Source organism: Pholis gunnellus (genome assembly GCF_910591455.1).
Source record: "Pholis gunnellus genome assembly, chromosome: 17".
Lineage (NCBI taxonomy): Eukaryota > Metazoa > Chordata > Actinopteri > Perciformes > Pholidae > Pholis > Pholis gunnellus.
The window spans coordinates 7971102-7997634 of record NC_136544.1 but is presented as its reverse complement, the minus strand read 5'-3'; the positions used below and the strand labels follow the sequence as shown (position 1 = coordinate 7997634).

Sequence of the window (26533 nt, the reverse complement as noted above, 5' to 3'; positions counted from 1 at the left end):
GAGTGTCAAACTACTCCTTTAAGTGACGTTGGAGGAAAATCCTGCAAACTAACCAGTAAACACAAAGGTTGATCTTTCACTGATGAACATGAACTAATCTGAACTAATCTGCAGTACCTTTGGTCCAACTGTGGTTCATGATATCTCATATTTCTGTCATTTTGTTGTAACTACTATAGTTGAATTAGTTATCCTTTACTGTTTTCAGAGCTGCTTCCAGTTTATTGTAAGCGTGTTCAGCTCGCTGCGTAGCTCCCACATCTGTAGCGAGGGCAGGTTCAACTCTACGGCCACTTTGGAGTCTTTCTGGTGCGGTTCAATCGTGTGATATACATGCTCTAATCATAGATTATTAGACAGTATACTGTGCCGTAATTTGTTTGTGTTCATCCATCATTTCTTCAATAGTTCACTGAGTGGGGATGTAGAGAGAAATGTACAAAACAGGTTAATAGAGTGGCCTGGTTGCCTAGCAACTCTGCAATGCTTTTTCGTGTGTTAATTTACTCTCAAAGAAGGTCAGCGACTCGAGGGCCAACAGAAGAAGGACCGTCTGGATATGTTGAAACATACAGCCTGTGAGAAAGAAGCATTCACTACCTCAACCTTTTATGATCTCTTTATGATTGATCTTATGTTTAACGTTCAAATATATGTCTTATACACGTATGTAACCGTTATTTCAGGTTAAAGAATCGTTCAAAATCGATCAAAATCTCTTCAGGTAGCTTGAACGAAATAAAAAGTGATCGCACCATAAGAAGGCCATAAAACTGCAGGAAACGTTCAGCATTTAATATTTGCTCCACATTCTTACATGAGGATTATGTTTACATGCATCACACGATTCTACATGGAAATATGACTCTGTGGGGGGGGTGGGGGGGGAATAGCTGTGGATGATGAGCATCAGCCAGGAAAAAAAACATGTGGCATGAGACAGCCAGAAGCCCGGTGGGGAAGAGAGCCGAAAGCTGCCGTGCACCGCTCACTGAGCCCGGTACATCCAGTTCCTGAGCTGTGCAGAGGAGGTCTCAAGGACACCAATCCAAGTGTATTCCACCGGTGCATGAGGAGGAAGCAATGGACACGGCGAAGTGAGTCCTCCTGTTTTAACTCTGTCCAAACAGTGTGAAACTGCAGAGGGGGGAATCAATACACCGGTGTTGATGGAAGTGTGAGAGAAGGCGAGTGACGTCTGCTCGTGCGTTATCCAGCACAGCGGCTAATTCTGACAGTGTCAAAGAACAGGCTACTGGAAAAAAACAATAGGGGGGGGTCATCGATGCAGAGGTACAAAAAAAAAATAGGACAAAAGAAAAAAATGAATGAAATCACACACGCCGGGATTGATTTCAGTTTGCGCGCGCACAGTTCTTTCACATTGAGTTGGATCATGGAGGACGGAGGGTGGAAGATGGAAAGCCGTCTTTAGAAGAGTTTCAACAGCAGCAAGGGCATTAGTGCACTTATGGACTCTCTGTTTCTTTCCTGCTGAGTCAGCATGATGCAGGCACCTAGAGCCTGCACAACATCACATCAGTTGGCGAAACAAATATCCACCGCCAGCCTCAGAACGTGCACATTTTTTTTTCCCCCACCTTCTTCGTCTTTTGGGTCGCTGTTTGTAATGTCGATCCAGGTCCAGCTGTTTGGGTTGTCTCCTTCCCAGCAGACCCCGCCCTCCACCCCCTCACAACGTCCCTCCGAAACAAAGCCAGACACACGGAGAAAACCTTGTGAGGCATTACCTCACAGATGTCTTTCCTTCTCTGTGTGTGTGTGTGTGTGTGTCTCTCTCTTTGTCTTTCTCACACACACACACACACAAACATGCACACACAAATACAGCCGACTCGCCACTTTTTCCGGCTGATTGTTCAGCTTTCAGCTTCTGCTTTTTTTTTTTAAGTGAAGAGAAAACAGTTTCCAGCGGCACATCCTCTTTCGCTTTCTGTCATGCTCTAAAACCAGACAAAGCTGTAACTAGACACGCATAGAAACAGCCCAAAATATGCCTGAAATGGAGAACAACAAGGTCTCACATCACGATGTGATCAAGAAAAAGAGTTATAACCTTAGTTTGCTCTGGCTTCACGAGCGCCTCACACCACAACGCTATCTTTAATCGAGTGGCCTGCTCCCCAGTCATAGAGAGCATGTAGGTGTTCTGCTCATATGACCTGACGAGGCTTATGGGTATCGTTGCAGGCTGGTTCTTCCCCACGTCGCTGATGATACAACAGCGCACCACCACAGCCTGCTTGATACGGATGAGCAGAATCCATTTTGGTGGATGACTAAAGTGGGAAATCACTGGTTGAGCCAGTCAGGTGGCAACTGCCAGTCTTCCGTCAGAGGAAAAATGTTCGGGGGGGGAGATGATGAGAACATTGACACACAATGGAGGTTTGACTAGAGGCGTGAAAATGTATGCGTCTCCTCCTTCTCATTGACATGCGCTTCATCGCTTGATATGCAGAGAGCACACAAGGGCGATGTGAAAAGAAATCCCCTGCATTTGTCATTCATTCAGACCTGTGCATACGCAATACGTCCAGCTGCTTTCACACCGTTATTATACAAGACGCCTTTTTACAAGATTCTCAGTTTAATACGAGTCGGCTGGAAAACAAACCGCAGTCAGCAATGTAATAGTACAGCGAGGAATCTCTGTCTCTCTGTCTGTGTGTGTCTGTGCATGTCCTTCGCATATCTCCGGAGCAGCCATCTAACTTTACACCTGGCTGGTGGATTGCATGGGGACCCAAGGACACGCGGTGTCGAAGTTTGGTGTAACGTGGACACGCGCCACGTTTGATATGTATATAATTTGGTTCTTAAAAATACATTAAATGTTATTGAGTGTACCCTATTTCATCTGCACTGTAATCTGCCCCTCGGGCCCCTCGGGCGGGGGCTGCAGGAATACTACTTTACTTTACAGCTCAGTGTACGTCAATAACCCATTTCCACCGTGCAGGCCGCTCCTTCAATTCATCCAGTCAAGAGCGCCATCAATAAGGGATGTAAGCAATTGACCTGATACGACAAGCACGCTAATGGCCCCACATACATGACAGCCATAACATACAGGCAGGGCAGGCAAACACCCTGCCACAGCTACGCTGTCAATCACAACCCCCCCCCCCCCCCCCCCCCCCCCCCCTCCCCGTCAGTCTGCAATCAATACCTGAAGTGGGGGGGAGGAGATCGGGGGAAGGTGCTTGACACGGGCCGGGCTGGAGGATGGTTATGACTGATAGCTGGCTGCAAGGTTCCTATAACACCTATGCAGCGTTGACTCTGGGAAATGTGATCCTCCTCCCTCTCCTCCCCTATCGCTCTCTTGTCTGGCAGTGAGTTGGGACATGGGAGGGACTGACGGGAGAGGGGGGGGGGGGGGGGGGGAGTAGCACGTCCTCTTACAAGGACAAAGTCCTGCGCGGACAGGAAAGCATTTAACAACATTAGCAAACAGTACATGTGCGTGTGTGTGTGTGTGTGTGGTTAAATGTATGCTCGCGTTTGTAGGCTGAAGGCGCCCTGGGATTTGGCCTTCACCTGTGTTCCTAACATCACTGACTGATAATCGGATTGCCGCGCAGCTATCTGCTAATCTAATGGCGCCTGGCCAGCCTCAATATTTAGATGACCGTCAACCCTCGTACTTTTCCTCCACCTTCTTCCTATTTTCTTCCTCTGCTATACAACTGTATGTAGCTCCGTCCTGTAAACACCCCCGACTCCCTACAGCTTTCACCTTGACCTGTACAGATTGGTGCCCATTCGCTTTCTATCTTCTACCTGCGTCTTTCTCTCTCACCCCCCCCCCCCCCCCCCCTCTCAAGCTGTCGTTTTCCATTCCATCATTTCTAAAACGTGAAAATTCAACCAACCTCCCCTGTTTTTTTCTCTCACAATGTCCCTGCATCCTTCGCTAGACCTCCTTTTTATCTTCCTTTCAATCGCCTCTCCTTTCCTCCCCTCCCTCCGCTCTGTGAAAGCAGGAGGCTCCATATTGTGGGTCGGCACTGGTGTTTTGAAGCGACACACACACACACACACACACACACACAAAAACATGGGACCATAGGTCTCTGAAGGCGGCTCTGTAAGTGGCAGGTGGGAGAGAGGCTGCACCACAGGGGCTGGTGTTGTCGCCAGCACCATGGATGATTTTTCCATAGTCACAACAACAACACACACACACACACACACGCACACACACACTGTACCCTCCTCACAGCCACAAGCGATGTAAACACACCTGTTTCCCCACACTTAAACACACACACACTCACATATGCGAGACCTGAGGCAGTTTTACCAGTCGCAGCATGAGTTGTCTGTGACTACAGTGTGAATACTAATTAACCGAGGTGATGGAGATGACTGACATCAACTACACGTCTATGTCTGCTCCCGTTTTTCCTCGTTCACTCGATTCGTTCACAACGTTAAGCTGATCCCAGATCCACATTGTCTTTGTGCCCCTCCCTCCTGACCGGCAGCTAACCCGGTCACCTGACCTCCCTCGCCTACCGGCACACTTGTTCCCTCGTCTCCATTAGCCTTGTAGATTATATACACCGGCCCATTACCATTTATTCTAAGCCAGATCCTCTTAAGTGCCCTGCCGGATTCCTGCCTGCTTTACGAACTTCTGCTCCTTCCCTTGATTCCTAACTGGGTGAGTTTGCCGTACCTTACCTCGCCTGTCTGTTATTGACTTTTTTGGCCACGATTAAAACTAAACTTTCAACTTGATCCGCTTGGTCTCTGGGTCGTGCCTTTGGGTGCGAACCCGCCAATACTGAGCCATTAAGAGATTCAGCGGTTTCCTGGAGCACTTTTTCTCAGAAGCCGAACTTCCTTTGGTAACAACAGTTCTGATCTCAGCTCAGCTGCAGTTATCAGAGAAACATGAAGTGGAGCATCTATTCTCTCAATAATTCATTCTTAGAAAGATGACTGATTCAAGAGATGAGGGCGCTCTATTTGCCTTCAATAAGCAGTCATGGCCTACTTTGCTTACTTTGTCCAGTTCTCTGCCTATAATGACCTCAATGAGTCACTCAAGACTCAAAGCCTTATTTTCATATGGGGAACAAGTTGCACTACAAAATGAAATCCTTAAGTTACTGTCCACTTGCATTGAAAAAATACATGAAACAATATAACATTAAACCGTACGATAACATTTAGACCGACTATAAAGTGCAGTTATGTGCATCTACATACTGTGTGTCAGCTGAGAGAAGGGGACTTCTGCTGATGCGGTTTCTAATTGGTTGTAAAGGATATTCACTCTGCATGTTGGGTAAACACTCAGCGCAAAGCGTGTGACTTGAATTAAACTGTGAAAATTAGATGAGGAAAAAACAGAGACGGGAAATGTGGCAGAGAAAATAAGATTTCCTAAAAGCACAAGCAGACAGTCAACCGCCACCCGGTCGCTTCATCAGCGAGTCCTTCAAATATCTAACTCAGAAAAACAAACTGTTTTTTTTTTCATTTTTGCACATTTGTAAACAGTTCATTGGTTTACTGATAACTGCAAAAGGAATCATCAACTCTTTTGAGAATCAAATCATAATCGAATCAAAGTTTTCAGTCATTTGTTCAAGAACAAATGTCTAATGGGAAGATCTTTGGGCTTTTTCACAGTGGCGACAAAAGAATTCGACCACTTCGACCTGGAACTTGTGATGGGGAAACAATTACTGAGAAAAACAATCAACGGATTAATCTGTCAACACATATTCATGTGACTTATACAAAACCCCGTTGTGTAACTAATAACATTGTGGTGGTTGTCCCTCAATCAAGAAGACGAAATACACCGACTGTGGATCAGGTCATTCAGAACAGAGGAACTATAATCCCGCAATAAATAATCAATTAACTGTTTAGGGACTAGTTTATACAGAATCTGCTGGAAGCACACACTTACACTGATTTGTTTTGTCTGAGAGTTATAACAGAACAGTTATTACACCTCAATTCAAAATGGCGCCTTAGAACTGCCAAAAGAACGCGCACGTTTGTGAGAGTCTCTCGAGGCCAACGGGGGCAATTTTCTGTTGGAAACAGAAGTGAGAAAGCGGCCTTTGTCTTTTCAAAAACCTCCCATGAGAGACAAGGCCTGCACTATACTCGGGTTAGATGAGGACAGGAAGACGGGAGGGGAAGCATGCTTCACTGAAGCATGTGCATCCAGAATGTATGGCTTTCGCACCTTCACTCTCTCCCTTCGTCTGTGTCTCACGTCCCCGTCTCCCTCCGCGGCCTCCTGCTTCATGACTGGGCTGTTGGGAGAAGACTGCAGTCCTTCGCTGCTCAGGATTACTGCCAGCTGAAGGTGCTAATGGCAGATAGCTGTAGAACAGGCAGTGCCCTTTCTTTATTTCCATCCCTCTGGCTTTTAATACTTCGATGTCTTTGACTGACTCCCCTCCTCCTCCTCCTCCTCCTCCTCCTCCTTCTATTCTCTCCGTCGGTGAGCAGCATTCAACAGAGAAGTCCGGCCTTTGATCTGCATGTTATTCCCTCACTGTTGACCTAGCATTGGGCATTTAACATCCAACAAAGTGTTGCCATTGCACAGGCTAGAGCTTTCCCTGTGCTTCCAGTTCTTTATGCTGCGCTAAGCTAACCAACTGCAGGCTGTAGCTTCATACTCAGCACCAACGTGAGAGTGGAATTGATCTTCTCGAAGGGCATTTCCCGAAACGTTGAACTATTCCTTTGCAGGTACTCTCCATGCTTAATGTCTTTTATTTATTGTTGTGCTTTAAAAGTACTTTAAAAGTGACCTCATCCGCTAAAGGGAACGACCTTCAGAATAATCAATGGAATACCTTTTTTTTTACTGTCAATCGCGGTGAACAGCGTCGCCTCGCAGCAGGAGACAAAGCAATGACCTTGCTTTAAAAGATCTGGCGACATTCAAACAGCTCAAAACCACACGCGAGAGCCTGACTCATAAACAAACTGCGCCGAGCATGGAGCTGCTTATTGTCATTATATAACCCGATCCAACTACAGCAGCTATAAATGCACCGGCTGCGATGCTCTAAGAACGACTGCGGCCTTTTGTCAGGATCAACGGTGAGCTCTCAATTAGTTAGATTGAGATTCTTATGTTTATTTCTGGCGCATGCTGAGTGCCACCCACACCTCTCGCCACCCGCCAACCTGCTGACAATCAGAGCTACACATTGACCTTAATACTCCCTGATTACCAAACCAGACTTCCCTGTTGCATGAGTGTCTCACCTTTTCACACAATCGCGCACTCCAATACACTTTGCTCGCATGCGTACACCTTCACACACACACACACACACACACGTGAAATGCTTCCTTCTATATCTCTGCCCATGACAACGAGTGCTCCCCTCACACACGTTGCCGAGGCTGTTGACAAACGGGTCATCCTGTGCTGAGTGCTTGTACCCACTTACCCTGACCGACCTGCTCTGTTCAGTCTAATTGGAATCTGACATTTTGCACGGTGCCCTCATAAAAAAAGAGGACGCCTCGGCACTAGGCACCTATTACAGTTCCGTGCTGTTAATTTGGCATGTTTTTGTCCATTAAGTACGCATTGCATTTCAGTGTTTAGATGAATTCGCTTCATGGCAGCAGTTTCCTTCACTGCACTGCAGGATGAATATCTAGAGTAAGTGGTGCTTATTACCAGATAGAGGGAAAAAAAACTCTTCCTTGTGGATGCATTCAAGTACTTCAGGAGGCTTCAGAGTTTTAATTGGTCGTCTTATTCGCAGCATCTGTGTTTATTGTTCAGACAACATTATTCATTTTTTTTTGTGTGCTCAGAAATGTCAAAAGGTAAATGTTTCCTGAATTGACCACTCTGCTCACAATTACGTTACCGCACAATGACAACCAAGCTTCGACAAAAACACACGTTGCAAGCGATGGATTTAAGTCTATGAACACAAAATGCAACTCATGGCTGTTTGGAAGGTCGGAGATCCATCTGTCAGAACGCTATCAAACATTGTTGGTGGTTACGTGTAGTCAGGGCTCAAATGTGGAAGAGGTTTGGGGTGCTTCGGGTGGAATATGAGGGGGATGGGTAAACCGCGGGGATTAATTTGTTCTGAAAGCATTTTCACCACTTGTTTTTCGTCATTGTTCTGTGACTTTTATCGACCCTTCCCTGACTCATTTTTCCTCTTGCTGTGAGGGAAAAAAGCTGTTTGCGCCTCGCTAAGAGACACAGCTGGAGCTGCAGCAGCCCTAGAAGCAGAAATACATGGGAGATGGTGGAAATAATATTCATTCCAGTTTAGCATCTAGCCAGCGCCGACTGTCACACTGTGTTGCACTTATGATTGCAGCGGCATGTTGTGGTTGATGCACGTGTACCACGCTGCAAATCTTGCATTTCTTTTTTTTGTTAGTGAGACGTGCCCACACTTTCCACATGCTTTTCACATTGCTCTTAAAAAGATCAGATGAAGATTCATGAAAGAAGCTGGGTACTCCACAAACTAATGGATCTGCAAAGGTAACGCGAACCTTCCTTTATGCTTGTTCACTTTCATCAAGAAGAGCAACATCAACGAACCTCCTCTCGCTCGGCCTCTTACTTTTCATTATCATATCAGACTGTGAAGTCCGGATCTGTCTCTCTCAAGACCCGCTACACATGCAATGCAAAGAACACATAAAATCCCTCAATCCAAAGTCACAGCAAAGCCCAGCCTCCTCCCCTTTCACACACAAACTGTATATAAGTTCAGAGAAAACATAAATATACAAGCCGATATGCAGAACATTGGGGTCCGGTGCACCGGAGGCCCAGAGCAGAAAGGAAGCTGGGATTGCGCGAGAGCCCCTGAACCTAAGCCTCCAATCGCCAAACTCATGTCTTCTATTCTCCAGGATGAGCCACGGCCTCCTCTGCCAGTAACTCCTACCACACATCCACCGCACGGTAAACATAAATAAACCATCTAGACACATGCAGTTGTACGGAGCCGATGAAAACACACAGGCTCAGAGCTCTCCTTGCTAAGCTGAAAACACACTTGTAGAATGTGAAACGGAGTGATTTAGTGAAGCCCTGAAGAGTATATTGTAAATAATGTATTCTGTTTAAGCCGCAGAGAGACGTACCGATGCTGCAAAGGAAATGCTATAGTTGCATGGGTGGAATGTGCGAGTGTCTTGCCCGTGCTTGCACTGTAGCCTGCAGAAAGACGCCCTGGGGCAACACACACTAGGAAGCAGTGTGTGTCCCCAGAGGCACCCGAAACAACCAGTTGACTCGAAAAACAAACCGGGGCCAGAAGATCTGCGCATTACTCGGAGTGAACAGTAATTACAGGAAATGTGAAAAGAAGCGTCTCCTCTGTGGAAAAGGAAAGTCTAACGTGAGAGATTTGAACTCTTGTTCAGCTTGCGTAGGTGTTGCCGTTTACGAATGGCTCACCAATAAAAAAAAAAAAAGGCACAAGAGATTTCTTTTAATGTGCGGGCAGCCACCACAACTACCGGTAAATTGGAAGGAACATGAAACAAAACACCAAATCACAAAGAGCTCGTTAAATTCTGACCACACGGTGAGATTGATTTCCAACAGCGCAAAATTTCCAAAAAGTGTCAATCAACGAATCAAACGAGACACTTAAGTTGTCCATTCCGATCTCATACACACTCAAGCTTCTGTGCCCATAAAGCCCAAAATGTCCTCGTCTTACGCCATCTGTGCCAGGGCAATGATAGAAATGACACCATCTGTGAATCCCTGGCAAGGTCTGTGTACCAGCGGCTATCCTCACTCACAGTGGTAAAAAGACGTCGGAATAACACAAGCGTCTCCGTACACGGTGGCCCACGATGTTCATGGACATCACAATCCACCTTAAAGCCTGAAAGCCGGAAGATGCTGTTGAATACTGAAGGTTAAAGGCTTTTATAAAAGTAACGGTGTCACCTTAGTGCTACTGTATAAATGAACCTGATCTTGTGAGGTTTTAGCAGGCGAAAGATTTCTCCGAGTTGTTTTCTATATGATGCATAATGCATTGTGCACTTTGCGCCACGGTTTCGCGATGCATTGAGTCTACAGCCATTCTAGTCACTCTGTGGGGCTGTACGTCAGCACGGCACTGCTTTGGACCAAAACCTGAAGTCGCTCACAATGGCAATGCTAACATGCTAACGGTATGCAAGTGTAAAGTTTAAAAAATGTGCATTAAAAGGAGCTCTGTGTCACTGAGGGTTTTTGCTACAGACATATTGACTTAAAAGAGAATAGTTGTCATGAGGCCAAGAGGCTTGTTCTCTCTGCTGGTTATCATTTGATTTGAACTGCTGATACAATACCTAGGATTTTGGACCCCAGACCAATAGAATGAATAATTGAAGGGAATATTGAATTTGAAATAATAACAAAAACAAGACTGTAAATCGAAGGAGACATTCAATGCCTGCTTTCAGTATTTGATGAGCTACCGACACATTTCTGTCAGCATTGACACAATTAGTATTGAGGTTTGACACCCGAAACTGCTAAATACGTGACTGAAAGCTGCAAACTGACCACAAGATAATCTCACCGTGATGCCTATGAACAACACATTCAAAGAAAACACAGCAGGCTGCTCTACTGTGTGGAACTCAAAAAAACCTAAAAAAAAACAGAATGCACTTAGTGGTGTGCACCTTTAGAAGATCTAGCCTACCATTATAACGTCTATGAATAAGCTGAGGTCCTTGGTTGGCTGATGGGTCACAGGGTCAGAACGCAATAAAAAAAAATGTAAAAAGCAAAGCGGAGCAGACACAAGGACCCAGGAACAACACTGGCACACACACTGCCAAGAGAGACCAATTCTAGCGACCAGAGGGCATAAGAAAGTTTTTATTTGCTATTTTTTCAGTAGCTCAACAAGAGAAGTCTCAACACAAATCTATGGAAGTTCAAACCTCCAAACACAACCTTGCACTCTTGCATAACCACTGTATTAGTTTGTGCTTTCTGTTAAAGTAGAGCTAACTGTGGCTAGCGGTCAATATTTTTGATTTCTTTTCCTGCAGGAGAACTTTTGTTGGCCATGATTCGGTCTGAAACACACTGATGATGGCCTACACACACACACACACACAGAGAGATACACAGCGTACTGTAATAATATCTCTGATGTGATGTCCTCACATCTCACCCAGTCTGGCATGCCTTAATGCAGATCATAAGGTCAAGTTGCATTACTTCCTTCCTCCTGCAATGCTCTGGGCTTATCTTCCATTATTAGTCGTCCCACGTCTTATTGTTTTCTCTCAGGAAGCAGCACTGAAGGGTTTAGTCTCGACGCTCTGTGGGGAATTTCCTTCCGTGTCAACGAGAACAAGCCTGCGCCAGAGCGCTGCAGCGTTCGTCCACCGCTAAGATTCGCCTCCGTCACTCCGTTAACGGCCACCCACGTGCACAAAGACTCACATTACACACACGTCCCAATTCATCCATCACGCGGCTCCTTCTGCTAATTGTTCTCTCCCTGTCCTCGTCTCAGGCACAGAGAGAGCTGCACCAGAACGCAGGAGGAGGAACAGAAGAATGAAATGGTGCGGACGTGAAGACAGTGCGCTCCCTCCGGCGGGCCAAACCCAGCAGCTTGACTGCCTGAGTAAATAAAGCGAGGCCGATGAAGACTTGCCGCGGGTCTTACCTGTTTCCTGCTCTTTTTTTAATTAAGTAGCGTAGCGAGAGAAACTCGAAGCCAGCTCCATCTACTGTGCTTCCTTCCCGTCAGTGGGATTATGGGGGAAACCTAGGATTCACACTTGAGACTGTAATGTAACAAGGTGTGTAACACGAGGCGCTGGTGCTACAAGTCGTGACGGGGAAAATAAAAGACTAAAAAGAGTGGCACTGCATGAAACGTGACTCTCCAGAATAGCCTTGTATGTTCCCCCGAACCCACAGTGGATCTTTGCGTCATTATACGGATTTCAATTTGCTTTTAAATGGAAAGTTAAACACCTAACTTTTTTTTATTTTGCCGCTCTGTTCTGATGATTGCAAACCGTGTCATCAGCCTCCGTCACACAGTGCTCGTCTGTGTGTACCGCGACGTTCTCTTCCTGTCTCACCGCACTTGAACAAGAACAAATGTGATTGAAAGGATGTGCCGTATGTTCTACAGGCAGGAGAAGAAAAAAAAAAACATGTCAGAGCGAAGCCAGGTGCAGCAGCAGCTCTCGTTGGACATATTGTGCTATTCATCCATCAGACCACCGTTCCTCTGGCCCAGATGAACCGGAGAAACAGCCAGCCTGACAAATCTGAGTATTACTCATCCTTACTTATGTGCTTGAAATGACAAAAGCCACCCTGGGAGACCCATCTGGTGTCATCTCCTGGTCAAACCAATGTCTTCTCTCTGTCACGAGCACCACACGTATATAAAAACCCCCCCGATGTCGTGTCATCGCCGTTGCACACGTCCCACAAGGATCATCAAGATAAGGCATCACTCAAAACACGGCTTCCAATCAAATCAATTGTTCTTGTTTGAAAGAGCTGTCTTTGTCTGGGGCCCTACTTGACGCATGGGTAATTGAGGTTTCAGCTCCAGTCGTTATCCCCGAAGGGAATAAAGGAGGAGGAAGGATTAGGAGGCAACTTTGGATAACCCCCACCCCCAGGGAACAAGAGACGGATGGCCACGAGGGCAAGAGGAACTCTATTGGTGTGTGTGTGTCGTCTCTCAAGAAGGGAAGAGTGAAGGGAAGGGGAAGTTAAATACACCAAATCCCTGTCAGGGGTTTTATGGCGGTTAGTCTAGTCTAGTGTTTGCCAATTAGCATTAGTGCTTTGAAATTGTAGCCTCCGGTAAACAAAAAGGGTCCGGCAAAAATAAAGCGTTCTCATCCACTAATTGAAGTTGAAGAGGTGACACATTTCTCCACGCCAGGTTTTTTTTAAAGCCTGTAAAATCCTTGAAAATCCTTGAAACTAAGCTTCAGAAACTCAGATATAGAGCCTCCATATATCATGTCTCCATGAGAAGCTCTGTTTGGTTTCTTCTTTCTAGAGTCCTCGTCTTCTCTCTGCCATGGTCGGATCAGCTTCAAGGGAGAAGACATTTTGGAGAGACAAGAGAAATATGTACGTCTATCAAATAACCTTGAAGCGAACATAATTCAACAGCTCCTCCTCGTTTTAAGTTCACTCTTTTGTTCCACGAATGTTTTTGGGGCTCTTGAGCTCAGTACTGCTCTGTGGGCGAGTGACCTTTCTAAAACCGTCGATGCTTTTGCTCCCAGCATGATGCCAAGCTGTGTATTCACATACAAAGAGGCCCTCTTTGAGATGTTTGTATTTCGCAGATTGCTGCTTTGAGAGAAGCAGCCAAGAGAGCAAGCGATGATTCAGCGGCCCCAGACGTCTGTAATCACCACTTCACATCTTCTGCTTCCTCCTTTCACGACGCGCTGCAGATCTCTGTTCTCCAAAAATATCCAAGCGCTCAGTTCAGTTTGCTGCTGCAGGAGACATGGGAATTACTTTGAAAACCTCCAAAGAGACAGTGCATTTTGTTCCAACTTTCTGGATCCCTGTCTTTATTCCATTACTTTGAATGAATTTCACTTAATCTACCGACTCTACGTAAAGCCTGTGATGTGAGCAGTGAGGCGTGGATACTGTTGCAATTCTCATCATCATCATCTCATATGAGCCCACTAAATGTAATCAGTGTTATAAGTTCAGGCTCGTACTGAGGTGTCCTCAGTCCTCCAGGGGATCAGCCAAATCGCACATTAGCTAAACAACAGCCAGGAGCAGAGAGCAGCCTGACAGTTGGATCCATCAGGGGGCGGAGATTTAAGACACTGCTCCTGTCTGACAGGTCCCCTAGAGCTACGTGTCCGTGCAGGTTTGAAGTGTTAACTTTTTCCAATGTCACAAAGTGAGAGACTGTGAATTACTTGTGCTTCTTTCACCGAGAGGCCCTCTGAAAATATAAAATACAATTGCTGTCGTGCACAGTTTTTTTGTTGACTGTCAGCTGGCACTGCTGACATTATAAGACAATTCCTGTCTGCTAATAATTTTGATGCGAATCCACGTGTTGCTGCTTAAAGATACAGAACACCAGCGGCCACTTAATGCAACTACTGAACAATCTGTAAAGCCGATCTTGCTGAGCGTACGTCATTCAATCATTGACAAATACAGTATGTTCTTTATTGACTCAGGGAATAGCATGGGTCGTCTGTTAATCCAAAGGTTGGCGGCTTGATTCCTAGCTTCCTAGCTTTGATTCCTAGCTCCTCCTGTCCGCGTGTCCTTGACCGAGTTGCTCCCCGGGCGCTTTTCAGCAGCCCACTGCTCCTAAAAATGCTAAGGAGAGATCAGTTCATGAAGGTAATATGTATGTAACAACCGCAATAAAATGTAAGTTTAAACTTTTTCATTTTACAACTTAACTGAGTTTAAAACACTTTTGGGGTATATTGAGGAAATATCATCTTTATTTGGTTACAACATTAGAGATCTGGGCGGCCCCAGCTGATGTAGGAGAGAGAGAGAACATGCTGCGCAGAAGAAGTGGGTCCTCACTTTCTATTTGCATTGCTCTGTATGTCAGCCCACAAACAAGCGTACGCTACGACAGCTCCGTTTCCACACATTTGCACGGGAGGCGACAACTGACAATTTGCTGAAAAGTGTAAAATAACAGAAAAGACCACGTTCGTGGGTGCCGCGACTAATTTACATCGCAGTTCATTTCACACTATAAATTTGTGTCAGGTTCAGGGACCAATTCTTTTCACAGGTTCTATTAATACCTGCAAAAATCAATGCCTTGATGCCAGAGTACGGCTTCACATCATAAGTCCCACTAATATGAACCCCAAATGGGGACAGATATTTTCAATACGATAACGCACCTTTGTCACAAAGAAGAAATCCTCCAGATTCTAAGTGCATTCAGATAAAACGACCCGGCGAACCATCCCCGATATCAATCTCGCTGAAACCCTGCGGGGATGAACTCGAATGCGACATAAAAAGAACACCAGCCTCCCGTCAACTTTGGGCAGTTATGAAAGGCACTAATGTCTGGCATGGTCAGCTTTAACACTGGCCGCTCTGTTGAGTCACGATGCGTGGGAGCTGTAATCAAGGCCAGAAGTGGTCAAACACGGTAGTGAACCGCTTTGTCTATTTAAATGGTCAGAGAGTGGAGGAGGAAGGAGCATTTCAGTGCCTGTGGTTATTTAACATCACGTCTGTGTGCTGTTTCTGTGTGGCAGAACGCATCACTTCACCAGAGGCAGGTTTGGAGAAGTTTGTTTTTTTTGTCCTTGGTGACAGAACAACATGGCTTTTACGGTCTCCCATTCAAACTAAAGATACCGGTTTTAGTTGAATCTGTCATCTAGACTGATTGATAATCACCTCCTCCTCTAGGGTGTTCTCAGTCGACAGGTTTGACCCCTCCATCAGCCAATCAGGCATGTCCCCTGTTAAGCACACTGCCACGATGGCTCATTATCTGTCATATGAGGTCGTTAATAGGAGGATGAATTGATGATAACAGCGTTACATCATTGATGTCTTTCCTTCTTTTAACCCAACCTTGAACTTTTTCTTTTTTTTCTTCTTCTTCTTCGTGCAGATCTCTGAAAATAAATGTCTGACCTTTAATTTGCTGCTACGGTTAAGGACTCTGCAGAGCGCAGCCAAGAGGGGAGGGTGAAAACAGGAAGAAAAAGAAAGATATGGCAAATGCTTGGGAGAGAAGCAGCAATAATAAGCTGCGTCACTCTTAAATTCTTAATCAAATCCGGTTCCCTTCCTCACTTGTGCTAGCTGTCAGTGGCCTCCACCCAGCAGCCAGGCTGGAGCCGGCCTTGCAGCTGTCCACAGTCCAGCGTTACATAACAAGGCTGCATCACAAACCCCCCTCTGGCCACTTTGCAGCCTCTCTCCACCATGACACTGTCACCCCGCTGAGGAAATGGCACGAGGACAAAGTCGCATGCCCGCTTAAGGGACAGACACACAAGCGCTCCTCTCCTCTAAGATTCGCTTGTTGAGGGTCAACTTAATGAGGTAATGCGGTGCGGTAATTGCTCATTTGCTTCCAAAATTCCCACGGACCCGTGGCCCCTTCACCTTTTAAACCTCCACTCAAAACACACACACACACACACACACACAGGCAGAAAAGGTGCTGCTCAAGTGTGGGTGGCTGTGCTCAAGCTACACATGAAGCACGGCTGACCCAGTTTCCCACCGTGCTCTGCTCGAACAGTGCGAATCATTTCGTGCCTATAATGTGCAACGCGTCTTTCTGGAGGTGCTCGGGCAAATCAAACCCTGTTTAGTCGCACCTGCTGAACATGAGACCGACTCAAATGGTTCAAGACATATTTCAGGCTCTGTGGCGTGTTTCACCTTGAATATCTGCATGTTAAATGCTCAAACCTGTTCTACAAGGCCGTCATGTGATCAACACCAGACAAGAGTGACTGAAACCACAGTTGAGTCGAGTTGAGAAGACGTCGGACTGGTGACGTGTTTGAAAAACTGTACGTTAAAATCTATTGAAATTGTATTAAAAAAGCAGTAGTTTGATAATAGTGTTTAATTTAAACCAGGCGGCAACATCCGGTTGCGGAAGTGTCTTAAAACCTGCATTCTCTCTACTGACCAGCAGGGGGCGACTCCACCGGTTGCAAAAAGAAGTCCGATTGTATAGAAGTCTATAAGGAAATGGCCGTACTTTACCTCAGTCAACATTGTGAACATGAGTTTATGCTCTCAATCTCTAGTTTCAAGTCTTCTTCCATACAGCATGATGTTCATTTAGTAAATTATAGTCCATTTATAGTAAAATAGACCATAAAGCGGAGTGTGCTTTAGGGCGGGGCTTACTGGGATTGACAGGTCGCTGCCGCTACCAGAGCCGTATCCGGCGTCTCTACGTCACTCCTCCGCATTCCAAACATGGTAACGTCCGTTCATCGGTTGCAAAAAAAAACAACTTGGCGACGGCCGTAATCCAAGATGGCGACGGTCACGATGACTACGTCCACTTCCTAAATACAGTCTATTTAAAACGGTCGCAAGTGCAGCTGAAACACAACAGAGGGGAATTCCACCAGCTGTGCACAATTTCACAGCCTAAAAATTCAGCCTCTCACGTAAGAAGAAGAGCCTTGGAAATGTAAGCGCACTTCTCTGAGAGAGTGCACTGGATCACTGTGGTCATTAAACGCATCTGGAGTCACACTCAAGTGGCAGGAGTCCACCAACATGTTGTGTCCTTGAAGACACTCAAATACCTACAATATGCTGATTCTTCTGAATTCTAAATATATCGCACACATTGTTTCCTTCCAGCGTGGTGAGATCACAGTTCTTTTATGGAGACTACACATCCACACTTCATGTATTTTTTTTTTTTTTTTTTTAGTGCATCGCCACTGATGAGCTAATTTTAAGAGCTGTCCCTGGTTATTTTAGGAGACAACACATGAGGATTCGCTGTACTTCATCACGCTACGCTGGCGCAAGCTCAGCAGCATCACTTTCTAACAGTGTGCGAACACGATATCAAGACAATCAGTCTTTGTTATCAATCACATACAATCCCCTCCAGCTTACCTGTCATGTTTGGCTCCTGAGATTCACATAGAGGTAGACTGATTGTTGTAGAGGGAGGGGTGTGGGGGGGTGTGGGGGTGTGTGTGTGTGGGGGGGGGGGGGGTACAGGGCTTTGGAGACATGTGATACTCCAGCTTTATGAAGAACAAATGTTTTCACTGTAAATACAAACGCAAAGGCTCGGGGAATTTGTACATTAATTTAAATCTCATTGTGTTGACAACAATCAACCACTGACAGCGTTCTGCGTTCAAATACATGCGGTTTGTGGGAGGGTGCACGGCATCCAAAGGGAATCCAATAATGGGGGCAACAAAGAATTAGCCAGTGTTTTGTGTTAGTTGCTAAGCAAACTAGGTCCGATATGACAGAATGCAACTCTCCAGTGTGTCCCACCTACGCAATACTCCTATCTCCACCAAGGACCCCGTGATGCACTCTGTGTTGTAAAAACAACGCAACACTGGTGAGTATTATATAAATCCTATGAGGAAAACTCGCCTATCTCGGTGTGTGGAAGACCAGTTAATTAACCTGCGGTAATGGGAGCACTGCGGGTCGGGCCACCATTAAAAATATGAACATCACACCATCCATTAACTGAGGGGAGCGATATGCAGAGAAGTGGCCCACATATCAGGTTGTTATATGACGCAAAAGTTTCAAAGCACACCAAATTCTGTGCACCATCTGTTTCACATAAACCTGCCATTACTGCTGCATTGTCAAGAGTTACAAAATTGCACTGCAACTCTACTAAAAACAGACATTATTCTTGTAATACACACTCTAACACAGACACCACAGCAGAATGCTAGGAATGTTACCTTAAATCTGGACCTGAAAAAATGGCAGAAACACACTGCATCTCTCCACAGCGTAATGGCGTGTTACTGTACAGCCCTGTGTGTAAGTGCATGCTGTACTGTAGCAACAACAAGGTGACTGCAGCTGTTTCAAAAATAATGAGGCTCCTTTAGGTTCTGGTTGAACTGACATTAAAGATGCAAACCCTGCACATGTGAAGGGGTTTACAGGATCTCTGGATGATTAAAGCACAGACTTCATGGCAAAGTGTTGTTTTCTTTTCCCATCAGTGAGTTTGACACACAGCATGCAAGGGCATCCATATGCACAGGACCCACAATACAGATTTGAGCATTCGTTGTCATTGATGAGTGGATTGTATTTCTGTTGTCTCCTCTGTGGGGGCATGAAGACTAATTCGGGGCAATCCCTTCATGCGTTCTCTTGATGTGCTAAACTTCATTTTTTTCTGGGGTACCCGGTGGAACTCTAAAGGGCCCCCTGCAAAGTGTCTGGACCACAGTTTACTTACAGGCTTACCACACATTTGATAACCGTTTATTATCTTGTTACGCGGTATAATGTGGCCACTTAGCGACTTCCCCACGCGTCACCTTGACGATCGTTAGGCGAGGATAATTTATTGTTTTAATCGACCAACCTTCATGATGCCACACGGTGCGTTTCCAGCTCCCTGGTGACTTCTCTCGGCGGAATGATCACGGCTGCCACTCCCGATCCGTGGACTGCCGTGCTCCCTGTACCGCCCGTTGGTGTAAACTCCTTCGGCTCCGTAGCCCTGGGCAGCGGCCGACACCTCCAAGTACGCCCGGGTACCGGTCAGAGTCAGCGCGGCCGCGTCGCCGGTGATTCCCGCCGTGTTGGTCGCGCCCTGGGCCGGCGGGGCGCCGACGACGGTGGGATCCAGAAAATGTCCCGACACAACATCTGAAGCGTGTACCCCTGCCATGGTCCGCCGGCGTTACAGCAGTGCCCACCCCTCCTCGATGTGAAAACAGCCCATTTTCTCAAATGCAAAGGTGGACTTGTTGACGTCCAGAGCGGCTCGGTCTTCTTCTCCGGATCACCGGCGGTCCATCACCGGGGGCGCACGGTAGAGTCTGACTGGCGTCCTGGTCAAAGCATGAGCAGATCGGCGTACCCCGCACGCGACCCCCCTCCGATTAGCTCTCTGGAGGCGTGCGTGCTCAAAAAAAAAAACACTGGGAATAATAACTTATGCTTGGGGGGGGGGGTGGGGGTTGCCGCTGCCGTTTCTGTTTACAGCTTGCACTTTCGTGTCCTCAGAAATCGGTTCCGCTCACCACGTCCGCTTCTTGTGGACTCTCCGCGGTGTGCGTCGCCTCGCGCCCTGCTCACTTTTGCAGAGCTTGCAGACGGGAGCGCTTCCCCTCTCTCGCATGCATCCGCGGGACAAATTCAAGACGGCGAGAGCGCAATCGCAATAAGCCCCCGAAACGCGTGCACACGTGCGCGCGTGCGTGTGCAATTAAACCCCCAGCACCTCGCTCGCGCAACGGGAGTTTGATGCTTCGTGCGTGCGCGCGCACCGTCTCCCCATCGGCACACGGACTATATTGAACTTTTGTGAGTTCATCATTGGAAAGTGTATGATAGGCCAACGCTTTAGGCTCTATAGTTTTATTTTACAGAGTATCATCATTATATAAAAGTGAAGAGCTCGTAACTCACGTACAAACTCACTCTGTACCATCTATAGAGCTCCCCAGGAGGGCGCTAGGGAGCCTCGCTATTTAACAATGAGTGATTTCGAAGATGAGTGAAATAATACATTTTTATGAAAATATAATGTTCCGCATTTTTTCATTTCTTTATTGGTGGAAGCATTTCTGAGCTGTAGTCATCTCAGGAGGAGCAGGCTTACCAAAAGATGTCCTCTTGGGAAAGGAAACACGAGCACTAAGGTGTGCAATAGCCTACAATGTTGGTTAAAAAATGATTATTTTTTAATTAAAAATAACATATAAGTTAAGTTAAATAAGGAGCTTTTTAAAGATCTGTAAATTGATTTAACTTTTTTGTTTCCAGTCTCTAAACATCAATGACCCAATATTAAGATTTTTAAGGACATCGTTCAAACAAGCTAATTGTCTTGAGAATAGCTCACATGTTCAGAGTCAACTGTTGTATCGATAAACAACAGACACACAGTTCATAGTTTTTTTCACTCCTATTTTTCCTTTAACCGCGAACAACAGCTATATGAAACAAATTGAGTTGTAAGAGTCAGCTGTTATTTTCCTTGGCTACAGCAGGTTGGACTCGAACAATCAGATCCATATTTCAGGTTTGAAACTGCCAGGGCTGCAGCTCTGCAACTGGATGATACTGTCTGAGCCAATAGAGGAGATTAAGCCCACTGCTTCCATGTTTGTCCTGCTGAAGAGAATACGGTGAACTTTCTGAAAAACCACTGCGTCTCTCCAACCCTCTCTTTGTTTGTCACATGAGGGTCCAAGCTGAGGGCCTCTCTCTCTCTCCCTCTCTCTCTCTCTCTCTCTCTCCTTGTGTATTCTGTCCACTTTCCAGGTCTCCAGGGTGAAGGGGAGGTCGCGTGGTGGCACCTGGAAGTTGCTCGACATCCTCCCGGGTCCATTCTTCACATTATTTTACAATCTATCCATAATTGTGTCATCCAGATTGTCTACGCTTTTTGTTTTGACAACGTTGGTCTGTTCCATACACAACAAATCTATTTCATGTCTGTCCGTCCAGAGACACGGATCCCCGCTCTGTTCTTCTTCCATTGTTCCCTATTAAATGTCTTCTGGGGGAGTTTTTCTTTATCTGAATGGCGGGCCTAAGGACAGAGGGTGTCCTACGCTGTCACAGACTGTGATTTGTGATACTGGGCTGCATAAATAAAATTGACACCGTGTGTCCTTGTTTCCGAGGAAAGGTGCTATGCAGCACTTATTTCCTTATTTCCTCATGTTTCCTTATTCAACATGCTGCTGTAGCTTCAGTGATGGGAATCCTGCTCCACCTCAAACACTGTTTTCACCCACCAAACGTGCGAAGGAGAATAGTATCGGTTATCACGGAACACTTGCGTTGACACTCCTTTACGGTATCACTCTTCATCAAAGATGCAAGGATGCTCTTCCTTCACCCCGCCTCCCTTCTTCTTAGGAATCAATTCGAAGACAAACAAACAGAGTGGAGACTGTAAATATAAGCACCACTCATTCACTCTCGCATTCAGAGGAACTCGGAAAGGCTGCAGTTGTGCAACATCATCGCACGCAGTCTGACCTTGACTCCCCTGCTTTCACATATACCATAAAACTGAGCATCTGCTCACGCCCCTGAGGCCAGGGCGAAATAAACTACAACGATGGCGTACAGCGTTAAACATCAGGCCAACTCGCATCATCGGGACGATGCACGGCCAGTAAGCTGGGATAATGCAACCCCATTTATAACCCACTGAGGAGGCAAATCCAATCACAGCCAATTTGTGTCAAAGAAGTCATGTGCAGCAGAGAGAGCGTGAGCGTCCAAATATGGCTAAGCTAACCACAGCCAGTTACATCATCGGCAGACTTGATTCTGTTGAGATTCGTGTCCTTCGTGTAAAAATAGGGACATTATTTCTGGTAAATAGCAACGCCCACACGACACATGGCGGAGTACTGTACGCGGTTTGGAATAGTCGGATGTCTTGTCAGAGGGCGAGACAGTCTGAAGAAGTTATGGGTCTTATTCAAGGGTGTTGCTACATGGATATTTTCACAGACCTTGGGTGGTGATGAGTGGCTTAATCTGCAGCCAAAACACAGCCTCTCTAATCACATTCAGTTCCACGATGGAGAGTGTCTTAGAGAAATATGAGCGCCGTCGGAGCCAAGCTACTTCTCAAGGACGCACAGGACAGAGGAAGGGGGAGAAGTGAACGGAATTTTGTGAATGTATGTGATGTGACAGAAGGAAAAAGGGAAAAGGGGGATGAAGGGACCGAATGCTTGCTGGTAGACTGAGACAGTAAATGTCCGGGAAGAAGGGCACAGGCGAGATCTCTCGCCTCCTTCTTTTCCTCACTCACTCTCAACCCCTTTTCCCTCGTGATATCTCAGGGTCATGTATTATGCATTCTCAGAAATTATTTAGCAAAAGTTCTGCTTTTAAAAGCCTCCCCGCCTGGCCCAGCTGTCTCACTTTAATGTGAAAAGTCTGACGGCCAAACTTAAACATCAGCTCCGTGTGGATTTAAACCGAGGGGGGGGGGGGGAGTTGAGGGTCATAGCAGTTCACGTGAGTCCACGAGAAGGGGCCGCTGTCAGCCTTGTATAAGGGGCCTCCCGGTGGTCCACCCACAAATACTGTATGTTCAGTGCGCTGTGAAGTGGGGAACACATCAGGGCTCACGACTGACGGAAAGAGCAAAACATGCTTTTTCGTTCGTCCGAGGCGAAGACAGAGCTCAAATAAAAACAGCAAGTGCGAGAGAATGTGAAAGACAGAGTCGACTGCATCAGCACTCTTGAACACTGAAATTTGCAATGTCACTCTAAATAACACCCTTGTTGTTTTCCATTGAGGTTTGCTTTAGTTTCCTGTGGCAGGATGTCAGCCATGCCTATGTGCAGTTTAGGCACCGCTCCCTCCTGCTGCAGTAGCAGTTGGTATCAACGGATCTCTATCGCCATATACCTTCAGGCCTCTAATGACCCCCTCTTGCCTGCAGGGCCCATCAACAGAAGCCGAGCTTCATCTTATTGATGACAGCTGGCTATTGATCACGACTCCTAATCCCAGTTGGTTTACAGGGGAATAGAAGTGAGGGTCATCCGGTCAAATGTTCAGGATTTATTATCCACATAAGGTTTTTGTAGAAAACCATGTGTCACCTGCGTGTTTCCTAACACCTCTATTTCACACTTAGACTGTCTGCAGCATCAGTTACAGTTATCTTTCCCTATCTTAAAAAGGAAGATAGTACCTTCTGTAGTGGAGGTAAGTAGATGGCAATGTGTTACCAGCTGAAAACACTGCTGCAAAAACTATACATTTTGAAAGCCATCAGCCAGAGATTGTATGGTCTCTGCGCTGACACTTCGTTGGAGAGCAGGGAAAAGCCTCTTCACACCAGAGAAGATGAAGAAAGGAGAAAAAGCAGAAATGGCTCCTGAATAGTTTTTGTATCAGACTGAATTGTTTTGGAAGACAATAGAAGAGAAGATCCTGGTGCTTTGTGCTGACACTTGTTGATCCTTGGCCGGCCTCCAGCAAGCTCACCGGGCCCAGGTCCGACCCTTAACCCCTCACCCTAACTCTATACAGCCCCAGGGCAGCCTTGGGAGCTTTCAGTATGCTGCCCAGGCCCAGGCTGAACCCGAGGCTCCCTAACCCTCACCCAACGCCCCTATAGCTTTGACTCTCCAGCCCCGAATCAGCCTGCAGCAAGCTCCGAGGCCTGGCCCACAACCCCCTCACCTCCAACACTTGGGGGGAAAAAAATCCGTCAGAGATTTCATGGTCCTGGGTTCTCCCACATGGGTCAATCCACAGGGGGGCCCAGATGGAATTAGTGTGGGTTTTCCCCAACCCACAGTGCCCACAGTCAATCCACACCGACACAGAGTGGGCCCACACGGGTATGTTTGCTAGGGTACTGGGGTAATATTAAAACCACACAAGCAAGGATCTACTTCTCACAGATACATGAAGTGCGTGCGTTGTACATTTGAATGAATGCTGATGTCTAGAGAGGATGTTCCTGCTGCTCACAGCCAGGGAGCGGAGGGTGTGTTTTCCTGAGCTTTGCCACCGCACTTCCTGTGCCTGCCCATGTGGTCATCATGTGCAACAAGGACCTCGCATGACTTCTTTCTCGCAAAGGCTTTTCATGTCGTGCAGTTTTTTTACAATTGAACTCTACATTCATGGTTACTCTTTAAATGCGCAATAAACACATGATCACATGATCTAAACAAACGGACGTCCACATCTGCCCAGTCAGTGCACGCCTCTGTCTGATCCTTTGGACTTTATTGACACCTGGTGGTGACATGCCTCAGACGAGCTAGAATAAAGAATCAAATACCGTACGAGCTTCTTTTGACTAACACCTACTGTCAGACTTATTGCATTAAAACTATTAAATATCATTAGATACAACCCAGGCCATGAAACCAAGGACAGCCAGTTAGCTTTGCAGGACATTCCCTATCTGGGGAAAAGGGATTGGGATCTTTAAATCTAAAAATTGGACCCAAACAGCCATAAAAGCATATGAGTCACCCAACTGTCCCTGACAAACCAAGGCTATGAGAAACTTAACCGAAGCCGTGCACATTGTAAAGAACAGTTGAACACAACATACAACAAATTCTACATTTAATTAGGACTTTTTTTAAAAGAGCAATACAATTCTAAAAACACCTCACACCAGTGTGTCCATCTGCTGCCTCTACCAAGCTCTGTCTTTCCAATAGGGTACGATGGAGAGAAGTCCTCTCATCTAGCTGGTCATGAGGTTCTTGTCCTCTACACAACCTCAACAGAGTCATCAGATAATATATAGTTCTATATATAGGACTTTATCAACTTTAACGTCTTGAACCTGAGCTCTCCCATTACTGGGGGCAGTTGCGCACGTCTTGACGAACACCAGATAAGGACATGATAAACATGAAGCAACGTATTCATCCAGCATAACTGTTACCTAACGGGAGGAGGCTCGGCTAGAAGCTCATGGCAACCGTTTTTTTGCACATGGGAGAAGTTTGCCTTCTGGGCTTTCTGCCAGAAATCTCCTCAGGTTTAGGCAACAAACCTACTTGATTGGGTTTAGGTAAAAGGTCATGTTTGGGCTTAAAATAAACCATTTCTGGCAGATAGCCCTGAAGGATAACTTGTCCTGTGTGCGTCTGTATCAAGACTCCAGGAAGAGCGGGAGAAGTTTGCCTTCAGGGCTTTCTGCCAGACAAGGTTTATTGAAACCCAAAACCAGGTCCTTGCCTACACCTAATTAAGAAGGTTTGTTGCCTAAATCTAAGGAGATTTGTGAGATCTGCATTAGATTTTACATAGTGGTGAAACCATGGATTTACAACTTCTGGGTGATGTAATTAGGCCCAAAATGACCTTTTCCCACTTTTAGGATGCAAAAGATCACCAGAACAGAATTAGTTCTCTTTTTACATCCACGGTCTGTAATCATTTGCATGGCATGGAGATGTTATTGCACTCTGCCTACCTCTGGCACTGATCAGCCTTTCCTCAGCCTTCCATGTGACAACATGGGACATGTCTCCATCTGGTGGATTCATTGGGATACTTCACACTCAACCACAGGCATCAGCATTCTACACAGGAACGAGGAGGTGTCCACATCAAAGAACAACGAGTTATGGTTTTCTTTGACTGGGAACATGTATAAATATGTATGAATATAAGTGATATTGACTCTGAAAGTGTACCTAAAAGCCCTTACAATGGATGCAGGTTTGGTGTCCAAGCAACAACCCACCACTGACCTCAAGGAGCCCTGTGCACTGGATTACAATCCCAGACCTGAAGCCTTTGACATAGTAGCCTGTAGATAATGTATACATAATCAAAAAACACCAGGCATGCATAATTGACCATAATAATACTATCTTTCTCTTCAAGAAGCTACTAGTCGCTAACTAAAGGTACAATAACCTAATAGTGAAGACTATTAAAGCAATAATTGGTCACATTTTATTGAATTTTATGCAAATTTGATTTACTTATCATCTTTCCTAGGCCTGACTCCGGGTAGGCAATTAACATTTAAGCTTTAGCTCAAATGCACACACCGAAAAAATATTCTGTGCTTCTTATATCCACCAGATGGTAGAATTGAGCTAATTCTGAACATCTGTGATCAAGTCATGAATGCTGCGCTTGAAGGTCGTAGTGCAGTGGATTTTAATAAACTGTTAAAGAGTGCATTCATGTGATATATGATATATATATATATATACATACATTTACATATATATATATATATATATATGCAAAACCGACTCCCCAACTCGACAAACGAGTGTG

General features: G+C 45.9%; 1 protein-coding gene across 1 annotated transcript in view; it reads right to left on the bottom strand.

Annotated features, from left to right (window-relative positions):
• LOC306709722 (inactive phospholipase C-like protein 2) overlaps window positions 1-19653 on the bottom strand; it is a 63127-nt gene extending 43474 nt beyond the window's left edge. Inside the window, exon 1 of the mRNA XM_079177986.1 lies at window positions 19131-19653. Coding sequence (XP_079034112.1) covers window positions 19131-19439 — 309 coding nt within the window. The 5' untranslated portion in view covers window positions 19440-19653. The remainder of the gene's footprint in view (window positions 1-19130) is intronic.
• Between the last annotated feature and the right edge of the window lie 6880 nt (window positions 19654-26533).